This window comes from Helicoverpa zea, chromosome 14 (genome assembly GCF_022581195.2).
Source record: "Helicoverpa zea isolate HzStark_Cry1AcR chromosome 14, ilHelZeax1.1, whole genome shotgun sequence".
NCBI lineage: Eukaryota > Metazoa > Arthropoda > Insecta > Lepidoptera > Noctuidae > Helicoverpa > Helicoverpa zea.
The window spans coordinates 11,661,118-11,683,125 of record NC_061465.1 but is presented as its reverse complement, the minus strand read 5'-3'; the positions used below and the strand labels follow the sequence as shown (position 1 = coordinate 11,683,125).

General features: G+C 36.9%; 1 protein-coding gene across 3 annotated transcripts in view; it reads left to right on the top strand.

The window, feature by feature from the left end:
- Positions 1-22,008, top strand: part of LOC124636368 (dopamine D2-like receptor) — a 132,362-nt gene that overhangs the window by 100,165 nt on the left and 10,189 nt on the right. For 2 of the 3 annotated variants that reach the window (XM_047172437.1, XM_047172438.1), the window contains exons 3-7: positions 7,119-7,231; positions 11,777-12,029; positions 15,224-15,414; positions 16,563-16,658; positions 20,358-20,552. In XM_047172437.1, the coding sequence (XP_047028393.1) occupies positions 7,119-7,231; positions 11,777-12,029; positions 15,224-15,414; positions 16,563-16,658; positions 20,358-20,552 (848 nt within the window). Of the gene's footprint in view, positions 1-7,118; positions 7,232-7,349; positions 7,530-11,776; positions 12,030-15,223; positions 15,415-16,562; positions 16,659-20,357; positions 20,553-22,008 lie in introns of those variants that run through there. The other variant, XM_047172439.1, reaches the window with a different exon arrangement.

Below are 22,008 nucleotides of genomic sequence, written 5' to 3'. Positions count from 1 at the left end.
TCAATTTATCACTTGGTCCATAACATATACACTTCAGGACACCAAAATAGCCCGAAGAATTGCCGACTGCTCTAAAGTGTAGCCAGAAGTAAGTGTTCCGATTGAGTCATCCATTCAGTGATAGAAAAGGTTCCCTTTTGACTAAAAGCTATAATTCAGTGGTCACTCCATTGATCAATGGTGAATTCAACCGTGTAACTTAAGAGCCATCTTTCATTTGCCTTGAGGAGGTTTTACAGAAGAAATTTTATGGAGAAGAATCTAATGTTATGACCAAAATAATTACGAGTCTCTTTGATCGCAGTTTAGAGGATAAATACTCGAAACAATTAGCAGTTCTTTTAGTTCAAATTTGACTTGAGTGGCCTTCTGTAATACGGACCTAAATATGACAAGGCTCAAGAGTTTGTTTGAACTAAGGAATTTCTGATCCGATTTGAAAAAAAATTAAGTGTTATGTAGCCTACCTTTACCTAAGGGAAGGTTATAAGCTGCCCTTTTATCCGAGTGTGCGAAGAGGTTGCTCTGATACATTTGAACAGTCATCTAGGTACATAAAAGCTTTTGTGGTCCATGTGAGGGTCAAACTTATTTACGTCGCCTTGTGAACTACTATGAATAACTTGCGTGTACTATGAATACCTCAAAACCTTCAATAAAATCCAATTCCTGACTTCCTCTACATTGGAGTCAGAAACTAAAGTTCTAACAGCATTGAGACTCCACAGTTATTTACATATGCCATTTGAACGCGAACTGAATACCATTCATGTGACCAACTTTGTATGGAGTCAGCCATCCTTGTACCACAGTTCAGATATATTCTTTTGTAAACAGTTGTGAAGCTAGCTACTGTCTACCATTACTGTAACTGCTTTTTTGTCGTCCCACTGCTGGGCACAGGCCTCTTCTCACAAGGAGAAGGATTAAACATTAATCACCACACTTGCTCAATGCGCGTTGGTGATTTCAGACTTTATAGTCCAGGTTTTCTCAAGATGTTTTCCTTCACCTTTTTATCAGCCATTGGTGTCCAAGATGTACTTAAGCTAGCTACTAACGTGTGTAAAAATGTCAATCACACACACATTTGTGTCGATGAGCTTTTATGTTCTTCTCTCAGTGCTGTTAGTACTTTGTGTCGTGCATGCAGCACATGCGTGTGCGGGTGACGTTGTTACGAACGTTAGTGTGTAGCTTCACAACTGTTTACAAGAGAATATATTTAAACTGTGTTCGTATGGAGTCAGTCGTCTTTGAATGGAATGATGGTAGTTTGTACGGCACTTCTCAATTTGTATGTGATGCTCATTCTTAATGGAGGGGCGATGAGGTGACGTGAAAAGGTACGTTTTTAGGGTTCCGTACCCAAAGGGTAAAACGGGACCCTATTGTTTTCGCTCCTCTGTCCGTCCGTCCGTCCGTCTGTCACCAGGGTGTATCTCATTAACCGTGATAGTTAGAGAGCTGAAATTTTCACAGATGATGTATTTCTGTTGCTGCTATAACAACAAATACTGAAAACTAGAATAAAATAAATATTTTGTTTTTTTTGCTAATTTTTGTTCTGGTACGGTACCCTTCGTGAGCGAGTCCGACTCGCACTTGACCGGTTTTTGTGGTTTTATACCTTACAGGGAAGAAATGTAAATAGAAACATGGGAAATGTTGGCAAGTCTTATTAGTAAATTACAACAAATTAAGGTGTTTAACAGTTTGGTGTGAATTCACAATAAACAAAAGGTTTTGTTTGTATAATTCTAGAGTCAGCCAAATATCTACGATTACTAAAATAAACCATTAGACCTTTTCAATTGGATAAATAACCAACTTTATTTTTTTTACAATAAATTCGATTAATAATCCACTTACAATTGTTACAACCGCGTCTCAATTTCCATAGTATTTCTACCACTGTACATAACTATAACACATTTTCATCATACTCAGTCTAACAGCACATGAAACCTAACATCTACCTTCATCAAACAGCTCATTCATAACGTAATTAATCAATCAAGCGAGCTCATTTGCAGCGCGTGGATAAGCCCTAATGTGACGTCACACGTCATACCAACGGATTGTAGGACCTGCGTTGTGTGTGTGTACTAGGCTGCCAGGAATGAAAGGAGACGGGGGTTTTACACGAAGAGCGAGTGGCCGTCTGACTTGTGTTATAGTATGAAGAATGTTTGTTATGTGCCATTTAAAAATTGTTACGAAGAAATGACTACTGCTGACTACTAGTAGCTTTATTAAATAAGAAAAACTTAATATAACTCAGGTATTATACGATTTTGAACCTCTGTGCATAATGTTTATTTCAGATTTATGCTAAATGTTCATTGAAATAGGTAGATAGGTAGGTGGTGTTGATCCCACTTGGGTTCGAAAAAAAAATTTGCTTCAATTTTTCTTAAAAGTTCAAGTCCATATTTCTTAAACAATATGCTTTATTGCATAGACATTACCTATAACTAAACACTTCAAGCTTGTATACTATGACTTTAAGCCACGGGTTCTTTGTCTATCGAGAACAGGTAGGATAGGGGATAATGAGCGTACAACGTAGAGTTAGGAATTTGATCCAACTGGTAGTCGATAGTTGATGTCCTAGTTAAATAGTGTTACAAAATATTCTGTTTGTAAGTAAGTTACAAACTTTTACTTCGGAAAAGAGATTGGATTTCCAATTAGTAAAAAGTAGTTTTAGTAATGAATAATATTCACGTATAATCATTACCTGCCTAGACATTTCCCAACTACGTTGGGGTCGGCTAACGGCTTCCAGTCTACCGGATGCAGTTGAGTACTAGTGGTATACATGGATTGACTGCCTATCTGATTTCAACCCAGTTACCCGGGCAACCCAATACCCCTAGGTAAGGCTGGTTGTCAGACTTACTGGCTTCGGACTATCCGAAACGTCTGGCCGTAAGGAGGATGTTCAAAAGACAGCCGGGACCTAAAATTACCTACATTTTAACGTGCCCTCCAAAACACAGTCAATGGTGTCCAAGATATACTTACATACAAACTCTGCTTACGAAAAGTTGCTTTAGTACTTGCCTGACCTGGAATCGAACCCACACTCATAGTTGAGAGATTGGTTCTTTCTCCACTGGGCTCCCATATTCGTATATGAATGACAATATATGCAAACACAGAAATTAATAATTAAACATTAAGTACGTCAATATTAAACGAATGCAAATACTCATAATGATTACACATTAAAACAAAATAAACTTTATTGAAATGAAAATAAGGCTCATTTTACCGTGAAACTTTATACAAACAGGGTATTATGCACGGCTGAAGTTTTACATTCACGGTAATAATATTTTTATTCCATTGAACCTTTGTAAGCGCCTTTGAATAGTTGCAAATTCATTGCGAAAATAACGTTTATTTTTACTGCGGGAATGGAAAAACAAGATAAAGTATTGAGTTTGTTATTCACTTCTCATATTTGTCGTACTTTGTGCTCACTCATTTTAGAATCTTTGTAGTAGTGTTGAATGAAAAATACTGGAGGGAAAATATGCAGAAAGAAGTTCTTCAATGTTACTTTACGATAACAAAGTTGCGTACTCTTTGATCATGAAATGAGGGTTAAATCAAACCCTTTCAGATTTAATTTTCATGACTCAAACTTGGGCCCTCGATGGAGCCAGAAGTCACAATCTCACACTCTTTCGCCTACATTGTAAAGTCGCCTACTAGATTAATATCATAAAGAGGAACCATGTGTTTTGTTTGTTTCTACTCTATGTAAAAGGCTTCGAAACTATTGAACCGATTTAAAAAAATATTTCTTTTGCGTTCATTAATTTATACAAAATGCTGGCTCTTCAGCTCTCGTCATCATCATCCTTCCAGCCTTTTCCCAACTACATATGTTGGGGTCGGCTTCCAGTGACTGCCTATCTGACCTTCTAAACCCAGTTACCCAGGCAACCCAATACCCCTTGGTTAGACTGGTGTCAGACTTACTGGCTTCTGACTATTCGTAACCACGGTCAAGGATGTTCAGTGACAGCCGGGACCTACAGTTTAACGTGCCATCCGAAACACAGTCATTGGTGTCTAAGGTAAACTTAGAAAGTAAATACAAACTTAGAAAAGTTGCATTGGTCTTTGCCTGACCTGGAATCGAACCCGCGCCCTCATACTTGAGAGGTTGATTCTTTACCCACTAGGCCATCACGACTTCAAACTTCAACTCTCGTCGGTCGCTTAATATCATCACCCTGCCTACCTACGAGTGTCCTACACCTCGTCGTCATAACACCATAATGGTCATTACCATACCTTCCACAAGGTAAAATATAATCCGCTTTAGATAACCTTATCATTGACGTACAATGCACGCGAGTATAACTGTTGCCGGCTCATTTGGGACTAGGGTTGCTAAATGGCCAGGAAATCCGGGATTGTCCCCGAATTACGTGACTTGTCCTGTGTCCAGGAATTACACCTTATAGTCCGGGATTTCGAATACAGACATACACTAACCTCTCTCATTTTGTTACTAGTAGCAGGCCGCTTCCCTCCTATTAATTACCCCCCCGAACCTCAAAAATCACTTAGAACAAAATCATTACAACTGTTCGTTCTAAAGAAGTGAGCCCAGATTTCGCAAGTCTATTGGAAGAACTGCAAAAACGGTCTTCAAACATGCGAATTCTTACTAAAGGCAAAAAAATATTTGTTAGTATTTTATTTTTCCTATTTTTTTCGTAATCCTCGAATTCTCCGGCGATGCGATTCCCACTCAGGGCACACATGGACTGTGTGGTCCACTGGGACCCAAAAAGGCCCCGTAAAGAGCTTAAATATCGGAAATGGTGCAGTGCGAGTTTTTCATATCTTTGTTGAATTAATTTTTTATGAGATGAGGTATTCTTATGGTATGAGATTTAAATATTTTATGAGTTTTGGGATTTTTTGATTATTCCCTTACTTTTAGTAGGGGATCTAATAAATATTTGATCGAGAGACCCAACAACACATTGTGGAATATTTTTTTAAGACAAGCTGGCATCCTTTAAAACACAATCGTTCAAAATAGTAGGTACAAAGTCTGGGTTTTCAAAATCTGTAAACCTGATTTCCAACAAACCTTAGAACACCCTGAGAGAACACCATAAACTTTCAATTGGTAGCATAGCATAGCTCAAATTTTCAAGAAACAAAAAGCCAGGACGTATCTACTTACACAGAAAATCAAATATTCTTTCTTCTTTTAGATAAAGGTTTTGCCATTATAGTAATCTGTGGTTTTGCTAAGAACGGCAGCCTTTATTTTGATCGCTAATAGTCGGGCTCATTGACACTTCCGTACTTTATCTCAGCTTTACGCATGATGTTCTAAATCTAAATTATGAAACGAAAAATAATTCCTGTGGCTAAACCACTGAATGGATTTGGTAGTTTTTTTTTTTTGGAATTCGTTATGAAATAGTTTAAAGTAGGTATATGTGACAGGTTTAATGTGATTAGGTATGACGCAGCATATTAAATATCGATCAGTTATGAAAGCTGATATGGATTGTGGCCACGTTGCTGAACAAATCTTTCCGAACAATAATACATTTGCTCAAACACAGCAGTATCAAAAGCTACAGCTCAAAAGAACCCACAATTTGTTTAATTCACAACTTTCGCAACATAATACAGAAACTTCCATGCACCTGTACCAGGGCTTCTATTCATAAAGCTGAAGTTGTATTCAAATGCAATAATTTGAGAGGCGTCGGGCACTGTGTCCAGCACAATTGTAGCCCAGGCCTGACGGACGGGCTCGTTACTGTCCATTATTCCGGTCGCTTAAACTGCAGCTGCCTGACGTAAGTGGGGTTACTAGAATCAACTCGCTCAAAAAGCTTTCGTGATGATGGTAGGAATGGAGATTATGGTGCCTTAAGAATATACCTTAATATAACATTGCTAATCTTTGAAAGAGTTTACTTGAACGCGCGAATCTTTTAAAACGTTAAATGCCAAGTAAGAGGCCGTCAGGCGGATTGGATAACTCTGGGCTTGTTTAGTGATTAAACCTGCAGCTGACATTATAAGGAGAAAAAGAAAGACATCATCATCATCGTCGTCATCGTCATGACCATCATCATCGTCATCGTAGTCATCATCGTCGCACATTTATTGAGGAGTGCTTAAGCTGTTTTCATCGAGCTGTAGGAAGTTAGCTGCCAGAAGCTAAATTTCCAAATAATAAGACATGTTATTCTACACCATGTGATCTTACAAGCCGTATTTACATTCTACCCTTTGACCTTGACCTGTCAAGAGCATTTTCCTGCTTATTCATGTAATCCGGGAAAAGGTCTTGTCATCTCGTCTATGGACGGTTAACTTTCTTAAAGTCGATGTTTTTGAACACAAAATATCATTAACTTCAACAGGCCTACCAGTAAATATTTGTCGTGTTTTTTTAGAAAAGTTATAATAGTGAAAGACTCGATATTAGTACTAATTTTATTCGCTAGAATACTCATTCTTTGCTACATACTTATAAATACTGTTGTTTTATATACAACATGCTCTGTTTATTTCCTAACACAACCATCCAAAAGCTATTTAAGATACGCATAAAGGCCATTTCTTCGCAGGATAAATGGATGATGTTCTCTCTTATTACCCCTGAGAATAATAGAACGTGAATAGAACCTACATTATGTTATGTTTGAGACTTGACAGACACTGTAGTGGGGAGGCCAAACCGAGAAATTGCTCTTACGGTGTGTCCTATGTGAGATATCTATGTAGATGCGAACGCGAAGACATGAAATGAACAGTTTTGCGAATAATACCCTTACATTCGCTTCGGATCGCTTCATATTCGCGTACATTTGTCCACGCAGGACAGATTCTTAAGGTGGAATTTCAATTCAAGCGTAAGTCGCATGCGGTCATTGACGTGATTTTTAAGTTCGAGTGAAAATTCCTGCCGGTTTTTTTTTCTTTCTTCTTTCTTGCTAACCCATAGCGAGAGGGAGTGTTTTCATACTGTAACATAGCCATTCGTCACTGCCGAATGCCTTGCACCTTTAGGTTTAACTATTTTTCTGTTAATTACCGTTGTTTTCTCCCCCCAGTTCAACCACGGCGTATGGGGTCTCCCGCCCGTGGTGTGCGACTGCTACATCGCCATTGATGTCATCTGCTCCACATCCAGCATATTCAATCTAGTCGCCATATCTGTTGACAGGTGAGTCACTTGCATTTGTTTGTTTTAAGTATTGGCAGATAAGACTCTGCCATCTAATTATCTTACGATAAAATATGGATAACTCATAAACATCTCTTATAACATCTGTGCAATTGTGTGCGAACCCATGTTTGCAAATACGTTGATCTTTAAAAAAAATGATCCTCCGAATTGAGAAGCTCCTTCTTTTTGGGAAGTCGGTTGAAAAGGACAGGCTTTAGTGCTGGGTTTAAAACATGATCTTGAATAAAGTTAACAGTCTAAATCTAGCACAAAAGCCTTGGCGCTTTATAATAAGGTTGGTGTTGGTGTTTAGTGTTAAAAAGCTTCACGACGAAAATCCGGTATTTTTTTTCAATAATATTCCACTTCTTTCTATATTACTATCTTCCATCCAGGAGAATATCAATAAACAGGAGAATGAGTTACCAGAGCTCTATTTTCTACAATAGGTATCTGATGTCTTTATGGTAGTTCAAACTAAATTCACAATACATTTCGATAAAGGCCTGAACGCATTCAGACTATAACGTCTAGTCTCTGAGGAATCCATTTGAATACCTATAGCCTTCTGTCCATTTATTTAACATTACTCCTTTGAGACATCCTTTCAAGTGTTCGAAACAAAAATAATCATTTTTATAGAACCAGGCACTTTAAAAGAGGTACTTATTTTTACGTTTTGTGAAGAATCAGATCCTTAGAGTTACAAAACTTTATAATAGTTGTGTAAACATTTTTTTATCTTTCTGCGATATACTAGATTTTTAGAAATGTGGGCTTATTTTAACTGCCTCTAGTTTTTAGCTATACCTCGCGATCCCATATTCCAGCTCCCAAAGGAACTACTAACTGCATCCTGAACAGAGGGCTACATCCATTCTCAGGCTTTTTGTGTGCCTTTTATGTTATTTTACCCGAATAGATTCGACGTTCAGCACAATAACATCAATACGCAAGAATTATGAATAAAAATATGAGGTTAGGAATTTAGACATCACGTGCCTAAAACTTTACAACCTATGTAAACAATTTTCACAAAACAAATCAGATTACCAAAACACCCGGTTATTTTCCCAAATAAATAGAAAATAGATAGAAACGTCGGATGTTGATTACCACGCCATCTGGCGGCGCTTCTTTAATTATTGGCATCTGTTGCGAGTGTCTGGGTTGTGTGGGCAATTTATTATAGCGACTAATTCCACTAAATAGGGTTGTAAGGACCCCTAAAAGACAGGCCGTGTGGTTAGCCTTGTTTGAGGTTAGAATGATAAGTCTTTCTTTTGTTTTGAAATGTTGGTTGAAAATGTTTGTGGAGAAAAGATTGTGAGAGTAACTTACTTGAAAAAACACTTTGGTAAAAGAGATTCCTATGTCTATATTTCCATAGAGATAAATTCGAACTTTCATCTCAACTCATTAATCGCGCTTGTGGCAGCTAGTTATAATTTTCAGTACATTTAGGCCCAAGTTCACTAACAACATTATGCTATGCTATGGATTTTTATGTTCTATTTCCAAAGTAATCAGTTGATTTAATAAAATACTGTCATTTATGTTGTCGATGAAAATTTATCTCAGAGACAAAATTGCTGAACTACCTATTTAATGGTTTACAAATCAATTTCACGCAGAACTACAGACACATTCAAACCAACAGACGCACCCTTGTCATTCTAAAATGACTTCCAACCAACAAAATTCAGTTTCTTCCTGAAATCAATTTATAAGCCAGCCGTTCCAATTCAAGTGAAAAAAAACGTCTTATTGTCGGCCCTTCGCCGTCCAATTTCGGCGGACACCTATTTCATCATTCTTTCTTTCATTCCTTTACTTGCCGTGAGAATGTTTCGGACAGGTCCCTTTTTTATGAACGAACATATTATATGTATAGAACAATATGTGTTTTTACTATAGATATCAGTAGCTTTAGATATGGGTGGTCAACTTGTTAGTCAATTGAGTTGTATTTTTTTATTTATGGAATATCCACAAGGAAAAAAAAACACTTCCAGCAATCAGGGTAAATGTAGCCTAAGTCCTTTCTTAGGTTTTAGACTATCTTTTTACATAAATCAGTTCAATGGTTTTGTTCGACAGACTTGCAGACATACCTCTGTGCCTCTGCACCTTCGTATTTATAATAGTAGTCAGGATAGCAACAATCACACCTATGGTTTTCGTCACATTATTAAGTGTGAGTACTTCTTTCCGTCACAAATTAAGGGAGATGTAGGTGCGTTTGTGTTTTTAAGGAATGAGTATGTTAATTACCTGGTATTTTTGTTCCTTGCCGCTCTTAATTGAGTTCTTTGTACACCTACACAAATACCACACGTCCCTGAAAGCAATTAAATATGAGAGGAACAAACAAACGTAAAAGTTAATTTGTTTGATTTGTTAATAATACTTTCGCGTTGAAACTGCTGATCTTTAAATGGAAGTTGAATTTGGGGTTCCAGCTATTTTCTGGATTTCTTATAAGCCATTTTTCGGTAGCGAGAAGTAGTTCGGTAGCGAGAAATATTTATTAATAATTTCCACCACCGATTTATCCTGTTCCCGGGGGAGCTAACCTGTGCCCCCGGATTAAAAGTAGCATAAAGCCTTTCTGTATAATCAAGAAGTGTTATCTTATACTTCGTTCTGATGATTCTGATATACGCGCGTTCAAACAAACATGCTCTTCAGCTTTATAATTATTATCATAGATTTACATCAAGTTTTACCCAAACTATTCTGCATAAACACGCAACTTTCCCCAAGAACTCATCACATTACCAGGACATGAACCCACGACCTTTGAACACCCCATCAACAACATCAGCTGTCCTACACACATAAAACTACAGGCCAGTCTTAATTACTACATTTAATTAAAAGCTCCAGGAACAGTGGTAATGCATTCACGTGCTTATGAGCTCATTAATATCGATGGATTTAGATAATTAGATTCCTGATTGTAATTGCGGTTTTCGATCAAAATTTAGATAGAATGGGAATAGATTTTAAGTGAATAATCATGATGATAATGATTATAGTGGATTCAGAAAATTGAAATTCAAAATATTCACTGCTATCCCGTAAGAGCTACTGTACCTGGTAAAAATAAAGCCTTAGTATATTACTCGGGGACGATCTCTCAATAGTAACAAACACAAAAAAGTTTCCTCTTTTTTATATTAATATAGACAACGTGTAGCCTATGTTTTCCTATTTATAGGCTGCCAAAATATGTAACCTTTCTTTCGTAATCGAGTAAAAATCACCATCATCAAGAACGAAACATATTACGCAACAATTTACTATTTTATTAACGCCCATTCCTTCCCACAACCACAAACCTATAATTACAAAAACGCTTCCCAACAACACGCACCCATACCGCCTTAATTCCCCTTTTATCATCTTAAAACGAAATCCGATCAGCCTTCCCAAATAATCTCTCACATTATAACATCGAATATAATGGCACCAGCCCATCCATTGTGCGTCGGAATTGCCTCGTTGTTACACAGACTGCGAGTCAGTGGGTCGAGCGATAGCAAGCTCCACGCCTCATTTGCAGCTATTCAACCAACACTTATATCGAGCTGATGTGCTTAGAGAAAATAGCTTGAAGTTAATGCTTACCAACAACATTATACTCTTAAAAACATCATCTTAAAACGAAATCCGATCAGCTTCCAAAATAATCTCTCACATCGATGTCCTCCCAGCCGATTATCGGCTACGGCCGCTGTTCTCAAGTATGGAGATTAGCCAACTGCGCAGGTCATACATATTAATAGTGCACGAGCATTTGCGCAGACAAAGGTGCGCTAACTATTCCTTCACTCTCATAACCCGATGGGACGGCAATGCCACACGACCGGAGAGAGATCAGGCGCAGGACCGACATTAACGTGTTCTCCGATACACGGGTGAATCAGTCACCAACTTCCAGACCACGGGCTGCTTTGTGAAAGTTTATAAAACATTACTTCGTTGTTGGTCGAGTCAGTGGGTCAAGCGATATAAGCTCCACGCCTCATTTGGAACTATTGAACCAGCACTCTTATATCGAGCTGATGTGCTTAGAGAAGCTTGAGGTTAATGGGTGTCCTCATTAAAATAAATAAACGAAAATAGTTGTAGAAAAAGTAGGAAAATAGTTATATGTTGTGTTTTGTAGGCAATGATACAAGGTATACAGAGTCTAGAATGTTTAGACGTGGATTGGTATTTAATTTAGCGTTATTATTGTATAGGTATGTCTTAAATAATGATAGATTTTATAGAAATAAAATACTAACGGCCTTATATTTGATCCAGATAAATTGCTCGACTAAATTGTAACTCCATAGTTTAATTTTTAGTCTTATCAAAGTTATATTTTTAATTTAGAATCGTAGGGGAATTTTGTAAATCGACCGTTTCTTATTTAGCTGAATCGAAAGTCAGACTAGACTTTAATTAAATACTTACAAATTCTCTAACATCGACGTTGAAAATGCACCAGGCGTAAAATTATACACTAACAAATTCTCCCTTTGTCCACAGATACATAGCAGTAACCCAACCAATAAAATACGCGAAACACAAAAGCAACGCCCGAGTCTGGTCCATGATAGGGGTCGCATGGCTCGTGTCAGGAGCCATAGGGTCTCCCATAGTCCTAGGCCTCAACAACACGGCGGACCGGAGGCCTGGGGACTGTCTGTTCAATAATAAGGACTACGTCATTTACTCGTCGCTCGGGTCCTTCTATATACCGTGTATTATCATGATGTTTTTGTATTATAATATTTTTAAGGTGAGTATGATTTTCTTTTAGAGCATGAGGGTCATACACAAAAAGTGAACATTACAAAATATTTATAATAAAACTTCACTATTTTTTATAAAATGTTGTATTTATTTAAAGTTCCATATTAATATTCTTACAATAATATCAGTAGAGATCAGTCTTGGATATTTTAGGAAAAAAACACGTTTTTTGTTTTTTCATGTCCACAGAAGAGATTGTGTTGTCTGCAGAAGGGAACAAAATGTGACTTTATTATAATCATATTAATAAGGTCAAGAATAGAAAAAATAGAAAAAAAAACTTAAAATGGAGTTCTCCTCGATCCCTAAACAAAACATAATAAAAACGTATACCAATTCAGTACAAAAAATATTTGACATTTGTCCACAGAACAGACAATTCTGTAGACGTACTTACTAGAATGAAAACATATTTAACATCTCATCGCGATACTTTCGCGAACTGCGCATTCGCCAGATGTGGACGTATCCTTATGTGTAGTAAAATATGTTTCAAAAATAGGAAAACATAATTTAGTATACAGAATATTAAAAAATGTTTTCCTCATCAGAATCGTCCCACATGAAATTCATCGGCCGTTTTCTCTGTGGTGAATCTTCAAAAGCTTCAGAGTCATCTGAATTGATTCTTTTCTTCTGGGGTTTATGCATCTGGTTAAATATTTCGATAGAAAGATCTGGTGTCAGTCGATCTGAAAGTCCTGGTGAATTTGGCTCAGTCAAAGCATCAGGTGTGGCTGGAGCCATTTCAAAATCACGCTCAGATTAGGAGCCTGATGATCCCGATCTTTCGAGGCAATCAGGTGACAAATTGTACGAGGATGAATCAGGAGTGCCTATCGTTCTAGATGTGCCAGGCATTATTGAATCCCTAATATCCCTTCCTTCTTCTTTCTTCGAGAGCTGCGTCATCCATTTTGGCCTGCGCACGGCGTATACTAAGTTTTTTCTGCTCGCGTCTGCGTTTCTTTTATTCTTCTTCGAAAAGCTCCCTGATCGACTTGTTCGTGGCATAGTAACTGGAGCAAAAAACAAGGACCATCATGCGCTAAGAGCAAGCAAGCAACACAATGCAGAGCAAAACACAAATTAAAGTGGAAGACAAAAGTGCAAAACCATCATTTATTTTGCTCACAAATACATTAGCATTTATATAATAAATTATTTAACGGTGTTAAAATCTTAAATAATATCAAACACAAAAAATATATATTTTCAAAACCTTATTTAAATGATTGACCAAAATGGATGACGCAGCTCTCGAAGAAAGAAGAAGGAAGGAATATTAGGGATTCAATAATGCCTGGCACATCTAGAACGATAGGCACTCCTGATTCATCCTCGTACAATTTGTCACCTGATTGCCTCGAAAGATCGGGATCATCAGGCTCCTTATCTGAGCGTGATTTTGAAATGGCTCCAGCCACACCTGATGCTTTGACTGAGCCAAATTCACCAGGACTTTCAGATAGACTGACACCAGATCTTTCTATCGAAATATTTAACCAGATGCATAAACCCCAGAAGAAAAGAATCAATTCAGATGACTCTGAAGCTTTTGAAGTCGTGGTGGCCTAGTGGGTAAAGGACCAACCTCTCAAGTATGAGGGCGCGGGTTCGATCCCAGGTCAGGCAAGTACCAATGCAACTTTTCTAAGTTTGTATGTACTTTCTAAGTATATCTTAGACACCATGGACTGTGTTTCGGATGGCACGTTAAACTGTAGGTCCCGGCTGTCATTGAACATCCTTGGCAGTCGTTACGGGTAGTCAGAAGCCAGTAAGTCTGACACCAGTCTAACCAAGGGGTATCGGGTTGCCCGGGTAACTGGGTTGAGGAGGTCAGATAGGCAGTCGCTTCTTGTAAAGCACTGGTACTCAGCTGAATCCGGTTAGACTGGAAGCCGACCCCAACATGATTGGGAAAAGGCTCGGAGGATGATTTAAATGATCTTAAAAAATCATCATCAGATCTTGTTTGAATTAAGATGAACCTCTCTTATCTATAAATCAGCTAAAAGTGATTAACACAATTGTTTTTTTGTCGAATGTAGGTAGTCAAAGTTCTTTATTATTCACTTCTGTTGACATACCTCCCTTCTGTAGACACTACGTCTACAGCAAAGATGTCTACAGGAGAGACAAATTTTTATAAATCAAAGATGGTAGCCTTCCATTAGAGGTTAGAATTTAAGCAATATAATATTTGCAAACCGCGCCCACATATGCACTTACTATCTGTGTTTTTACATATTTGCAAAGGTTACTTACTCAGGTATCCTAGTCACAGGAAAGACACACTGATCTCGACTGAAAACTTGTGTAGTTGAATAATATAAAGAGTTTCTCTTATCACACGCACTTTATGTAAAATTACAACCGAGCAAATGATAGATAATGCAATGCTACCAACACAAGAGACAAAATAATAACGATGCGTTCATCTTTAGAAAATTTAGGCTTATTTTATTTGTCTACAGAAGTAGACCCAAAATTTGTGAACAACATTTTTATAACGTTTAATTCAAAATTAAGTTTTATATATTTTTTTATTCGTTATGTTATGAATATTTGATAATATGACTGATGTTATAAAATGAGTTAAAAGTATCTGTATATATTTTTAATTATCACTTGAACTCAACTACTTGCCATCCGAACAGTCTACAGAAGGAGATCTTTTCAGATTCAAAAGCGAGAAAAATTAAAGAAATTCCGGTTAAGCTGATTTTTTTTATGATCCAGAAAAAGTTTTCCAGACGAAATAATTATTAAAGAGATTTAATGTTGATATGATATTTAAAAAACGGGTTTTAAGTTGTATGAACATTTTTTTTTCTCCTTTTGTGTTTGACCCATGACTAATAATAAACTTCTGCCAGCTGTTTTACCAGCGGCCCGGGTGAAACATCACTTTCCACCCAGTAAAAGTAGCCTGTGTCCTTCCACAGACTCTAAACAAAATTTGTAAAAAATATATAAATTGGTTCAATACTTTTTCCGTGAAAGCCCGTTAGATAAACTTTTGTATTTGACATGTAAATAAAAACGCTATTTATTTCACAAATCGGTAGAAAACAATACTTTTACACCTTAACCTATTTTAACACGAGAAATAATCACAAAACAAAATCAAACAAATTCAAAGCTTAAAATCAGGTTTCTACCGACATTTCTCAGGCAATAAGACAACGAGCGAAAAAGCAGCGCATAGCCAAGAAAACCTCTGCAGCGCTAAGCTCCGCTGTATCCAGCGGCACAGCGGCCGTGGTGATAGAGAACGTCGCGCAGACGCAGCGGCTGGACGGGTCCATGAACGACGCGCCCACCAACACCGCGTCGGGGAGCAATGAGGATGAAGATGATGAGAAGTAAGTATGAGACCTGCCAGGTGCTATTGACAATAAGACCTACATGCTGCGTTCGTGGCAAAATACTGGGCATCACATGATGTCTGCCATCAACTCGCCAGAACTTGAGAGTACCTCTCTTAGACATACTCCCACTAGAGTCTAGTGGGAGTAAGGCATGCTCGGTTTGATTATTAGGTTAAACAAACAAAAATATTGAGGTGCATATGACTGTGGTTTGTAATAATTTTAAAGACATGTAGCGATGTGTAGTAAGCCGTGTAGCGTAAGTCCCATCGCTTCTTTACAGTTTTATCTAAACTGGATAATTTACAATAACGATGTTTTACAATTAGGTACTGGCAGTACAATATGTTTTTTCCGATACCTACATACATACCCCATTCGCTAAATAGTTGCAAAGCTGGCAACGATATAAACATGCGAAATAAAACTTTACTTCTTTTACATAGTATTTTGGTCTAAAAGCATCAATAGACATTCATAAGAAAACTCTTTGAAAGGACTTCCTTCCCATTCGCCAAAGAATTGAAATTCCTCCAAACATTTTGCCAAAAGCTCCAACATTTCCACACGTTACTTCTCGTACAAAAACTTTCAGAAAACCCGCACTAAGTAATAGAAGTAAACATGACCATAAATATATCGGACTCTTGAGTGAATCACACACCACCACTCGCCGGTTCTGCAATGTGCCAGAGCTATGTCAGTTAAATGTAATAGCTGACAGGAGCCAGCGAATGTTTTAAATTATTTTTAATTAAGTTAAACAAAAAAATAATTTAAAACATTCTCTGGCTCCTGTCAGCGCTTTCACCTGCCTTCCGTAGTAGCTACTTATTTCGCACGACTACAGAAATCTTACTCGATAGATGAGCTATCTATGTAACACTGAAAGAATTTTTAAAGCAGCCCAGTTACTAAGCGCGTTCTAAAAAACTCTTAAAAAGCTTTTAAATATTAGTATAGCTCTTCTAAAATACTATATTGTTACCAAAAACTACGTTATCACAATTGTATTTTACTCATACTAATTTACGTAACTTCAAACATCGCATTGTTTTATGTGTGATCCACCTACATTCCTACCCCTGAATACTTGAGCAACGATATAGAAATATCTAGTTATAGCTATATCTTTCTTGCAGCTTCGGCAGAACAGAGATGGGTGCGTACGCCGAGGAGCTGGTGAACTCCAGGTCAGCTAGGTTCATGCTGGCCGCTGTGGTTGAGGAAACTGGACTGTGAGTGTAGTAGTCAATTATTTTATTTGTTCCCTCTAATGCATGTATGTAAATTTGAAATATATGGAGTTTGTATTTGAAAGGTACAGGAATATATTTAGTCAAGAAATCAATGACATTCCATGCAGAGTTGGCTTGAAACGTTTGACAAGCAGAGAAGGTATTTTTAGTAGATATTATTTTCTTCTAACCAGTTGTATCGAATCTTTTATTTTCAAATATCCAAAACCTTTACATGGTTTTTACAAGCTATTAAGTGACACAATAAAATCCGCTTATTACCATCTCAATTCTAATACTAAAATATTTACTTAACGCCTTTACCTAATGCTTGAAATAATAATTGAAGTCACGACGTTTAAATATTTAAAGCTTTTACGAAACACAAAATAAACATTTGTTGCTTAGAAATGGAATCCTAACAAACAGCATTAAGGCTGAAAATAAAAACAAGTTCCAAAATAAAAATACATTTACCTAAGAAACCTAAGGCTGCATTTTTGACTCAAACATTTGGAGTAAAGCTCTAGATATTGAACCTTCAAATTAACCTGCACTTAAGAGTATTCTTTCATCTCATTTCACAAAGAAAATCCACAATATTTCAAAAGGTTTTTGAGCAAATCGAGTGCACTCACATTGGGCCGTTGGTTTCAAAAAATTATCGCCATATTGAAAAGTTCAAGTATCAGGTGTACAGTCAACCACAAATGTGTTCTAACTCAGGTGTAAAATATACTTAAATATCGTGAAACATCATCATCATCTGCCTTTTCCCTATGTTGGGGTCGGCTTCCAGTCTAACCAGATGCAGCTAAATACCAGTGTTTTACAAGGAGCGACTGCCTACCTGACCTTTTCAACTCAGTTAAATGGGCAGCCCAATACAGCTAGGTAAGCAGTGGCGGATTTACAAATTTGCCGCTAGTAGGCCATTCAATTTTTGCCGCCCCTAATGATTGCGAACTTAATGATATTTCTGTCAGTTACCTACTAGATTATTTTTGCAACCCACTATGTACCGAAGAGTTTAACGCTGACCTAACAAGTTTATTTGACAGCGCCTTTAAAGCGTATAACCTCTGTAAATTTTAAACGGCTCAATCGGTTTTCATCAAACATGTCTAAGAACACTCGCCTGTAAAACACCTGTAATACAAAAAAAAAAAAACTAAATTGAAATCGGTTCATTCGTTCGGGTGCTTTGATCAGTGGCGGCGTGGCATCGGGTGGCACCCGGGGCGGACTACCTATTGAGCAGAGCACCCCCCAAAAAAAACGACAAAATATAATCACGGACTAAAATTGTAATTGAAGTACTTAAAAATCGTGTAGAAATCTCAAAAACTAAAAAATTTCGCTCGCAGCGCTGGTTTTTATAAATTAGCTAGCGCTTCATAAGTTTGCACTGATCTGACTCCGGTTTCTTTATGTTAAACCTATCAAAAAGTAATTCGAATTACTTTCAAAAAAGTTGAGTTTTGGAATAGTCAAGTACCAAAACGAGTTCAGAAAAGCCGCCGTAAAGCAAAACATAAAGAAACCGGAATCAGATCACTGCAAACTTATAAAGCGCTAGCTAGTTTTATAAAAACCAGCGCTGCGAGCGCGAAATTTTTTAGTTTTGGGACACAAAAGTACCCAAACAAGTGTGAAACAAACCACTGCAAAGAGAGGAAGCCGCGAGCGTAGCGAGCGCGAAATTTGTGAATTTTGGGATGCAAGATACCTAAAGAAATTAGAAAAAAGTCACTATCAAACTGTGCGAAATTTTTGAGTCTTGGAACACAAAAATACTCAAACAAGTTTGAAAAAAACCAGCGTAAAGTGAAAAAGCTGCGAGCGCAGCGAGCACGAAATTTTTTGAGTTTTGGCACACGAAAGTCCTCCACCTCCTAAACAGCTTAGAAATCGTCAGCGTAGAGCGTCAGTTGTTTTTGCTACTTAAGTGCTTTTTATTAGATTAAGGACTCAAAGAGCGCAGAATAAACCAGAAATGATGAAAAAGCCGCGAGCGAAGCGAGCGGATTTTTTAATTTATTTTTATTGAAACGCTATTGGAATATTTTAAAATTCATGATCACATAAGCCTAAGTATATGTTACAGTGCGCTTATTAATCGTTTATTTATATATGGATTGTGTACTCGTATAATTATGAAAAAAAAAAAACTGAAGAAAAAAATAGCTAAATTTGCCGCCCCTCTAAACCTGCCGCCCTAGGCACTGGCCTACTTGGCCTATTGGTAAATCCGCCACTGTAGGTAAGACTAGTTGTCAGACTTACTGGCTTCTGACTACCCGTAATGACTGCCAGGCCCTACAGTTTATCATACCTTCCGAAACACGGATTTAAATATCATGAAACTACAAGCTGGAATTCTTCTATTGATCCGTTCGAAAAGCGAACCCTTTTTTAAGGGAAAACTTCAAATGACCGCTGTGAGTTAGCAGCGTGAGGGAGTGTCATGCTCTTACTGACTAAACACACCATTCCTTCTAAAGCCTTGTATGTACCAGGGCCACGGTAACTCTTTCGAACAATTCCGCAGAAGTGAACCTCAGCAATATAAAATCTTACATATTTTTTTCTCGAGTCTGGGGCACTTTTTTCTTCAACTGTACTAAGAGAAAATGTGACTTTATGAGCCTGTTATGATGCCAATGTTCTGGAAAGTTCCATTGATTTTTGTAATGCCTTTGACTTTGTTTTGAGAGTCTGGAGTAGTGAGGTTATTCAATTGTACCGTAATTGTAGGTCAGATTCCATGTTTAGATCTATCTAAATGTAAGAAGTTGTAATTTAAGAAAACTTTATTTATAATAAAAATAAGCAGTAGGTAAATTCTTCTTCTGATAATGTAAAAAACTTAATAGAAGCTAACAGTCTTAACTTGAATCTATTTTGTTACAAACTTTTCTACTAGTGGAAAAACAGGCTTTATTTATTTCTATACAAGTTTCTCAAAACCTTCATAAACAGATAAAGAGGTAAAGTAGGAACTCTTAGATACTCTTTCATGCGTAATTACGGAAAAAAACACTTAAAATATACATTCCCGCAGTAGAGCAAACAAACAGATCTATTAATCAGTAGTCGTGTTGATAGTAAATCCAGTACGAACCGGTTTGTTTAACTTGATTTGTGGCCGCCATCTTGCTTCTAACGGATTAGTGTTTACTAGAAACTAGACTAAGTTTCCTTGATGTTGTGACTATCAATACGCTTGTATAGCTCTCCTCATAATCTTCTACTACTATACTGTTTCCTGGTATTTAGTAAATTGTAACTGACTTGGTCCATCATCTGCCTAGCTTTTCTCAACTAAGTTAGGGATGGATTCCACTACTTTCAGCTAAACACCAGTCTTTTTACATGGTGTTATTGCCTATCTGACTACTTCAACCACGTTAATAGGGCATACTGATATATCCTTGGTACCCTATACCCTCTCCTCTAACTTTGTCCTCACACATATAGGTGATGCTTTTCTTCTGTCTAAATAGTTCAGATGCTTTTGATAAAATGAAAGTGTTACCAGTCAAAGGTTAACTGAAAAAATGTTTTATTTACGCACAACCCGTCCAATATTTTAACACGAGAGCATGCCAAATAACAAACATACAATCCACCTACATCAATTTTATTAAAAACTATTTGTTAATAAACTTATTCGAAATATTCTTTTTTTTTCAACAGAATTATGGCGAACTTAGCGTCCCCCATTCCAATGATGGACCCCAATACGAACAACGACTCGGGGTACGCCCCCTCGAACATGGAAGCTGATAAGGAACATACCCCCCCTGCTTCCCCCACCAATAAGGAGGAGAAGAAGCCAGAAGATAGCACGGTAGATAGCACGGAAGCTGCCAAGCCTAAGCCTGAGTTGAAGTAAGTGAGAGATTTTTTAGATCAAGAATAAATAGAAAGAGTGTGGTGGAAAAGGGTTAAGCAGTATAATTCGTCAGAAATGACTCTATTATATGTAAAAAAATCTAAAGTTTCACTGCATAGCATATTGTTTTAGCTAGAGCAATGTCTACTGCGTACTCTTACAAAATTTTACGGATGTTTATGGTTTTGTTATTAAAAATGAAAAAATAGAGGAATCAGTGCCACAGAAAACGTGATAGTCAATTAAAAAATTTATATTACACAAAAACTAATTAACCAATTAATAAACAACAAAGCTACATGTAAAACAATTACAACGACCAACATATTTTCATAAAAAACGTAGCAATTACCAGAACCATTCAATCATCTCAGAACTAATAGGCACTTTTTGTACCATTTGTACAATTAATCGGTACTTCTGTACCAGATGTTGAAACTAGCCATCAGCTATAAAAATGAGCTAAATGATCTCGGAGATAAACTAGCTAGTGCAGCTGACGCATCGCAGCTTAATGAGAATAAGATGAGATTATGAGATAGAAATGATGTATTCCTAATTGGACCTAAGTTTGAACTGAAGTTGTAACTTGGGTATTAAAATCTTAAGAAGAAAAAAAACTGAAACATGAAAATACTGAAACCTTTTTTAGCTAGAAAAGTAAATGTAAAAATAAAGTCCAAAATCTGTAGATACAGTCTGAATCAGTTCAGTCGGATTACTAGACTTTTCATATCACACTCAGAGTTTCCATAAAGTCTGCTAAAATGGTTTATAAGATACTATGCCATACACCACCTCACCTTTGCATCTGCTTAGCCTTTTCACAACTCGACTTTCAGGGCAACTAAATGCAACTGACTGATTTTCAAGTACGTCTTGCTCTTAAAATAAAGGATATCAGCATTTTCAATAAGATATCACAAATTGAACTGCCGTCTTTAATTCGTGCATAAATCATATTATTTAGTCTCTGCAAGTATGTGTGTGCAAGCCAACCAAGCCAAAGGCTCAGGAAATAGCCCTGCCAAGTAGACATGAGAACAATGATAAATGACCTCCAGATAAGCCTACATAACTTAGTTGTTATCGATAATCTTAAAACTGTGAAGAAGAGATTTTATATGCACTTGAATGATTCCATATAGTCTTTAATATAGAGCAAGTTTTTATATTCAAATTAATGGTCTATAAAATATTAAAACTTATAAAACAATAGATTAAAACGAACACTTTGAATAGACTTTATTTAAAGGTTTTTTCTTCATAAGTTTATTTTTTCTTTAATATGTATGAAAAATGTAAAGCTAATAAAAAAATAACAATTTCGCAGCTGACTCGAGTATCCAAGCTACTTAATAGCTGATTTATTGAAAACACCCCCCAGAGGGTTGAAAGTTTGAAGAAGGGTAATAATATTTGACAGGCCAGTTAATTAAAAACAAACAAAGA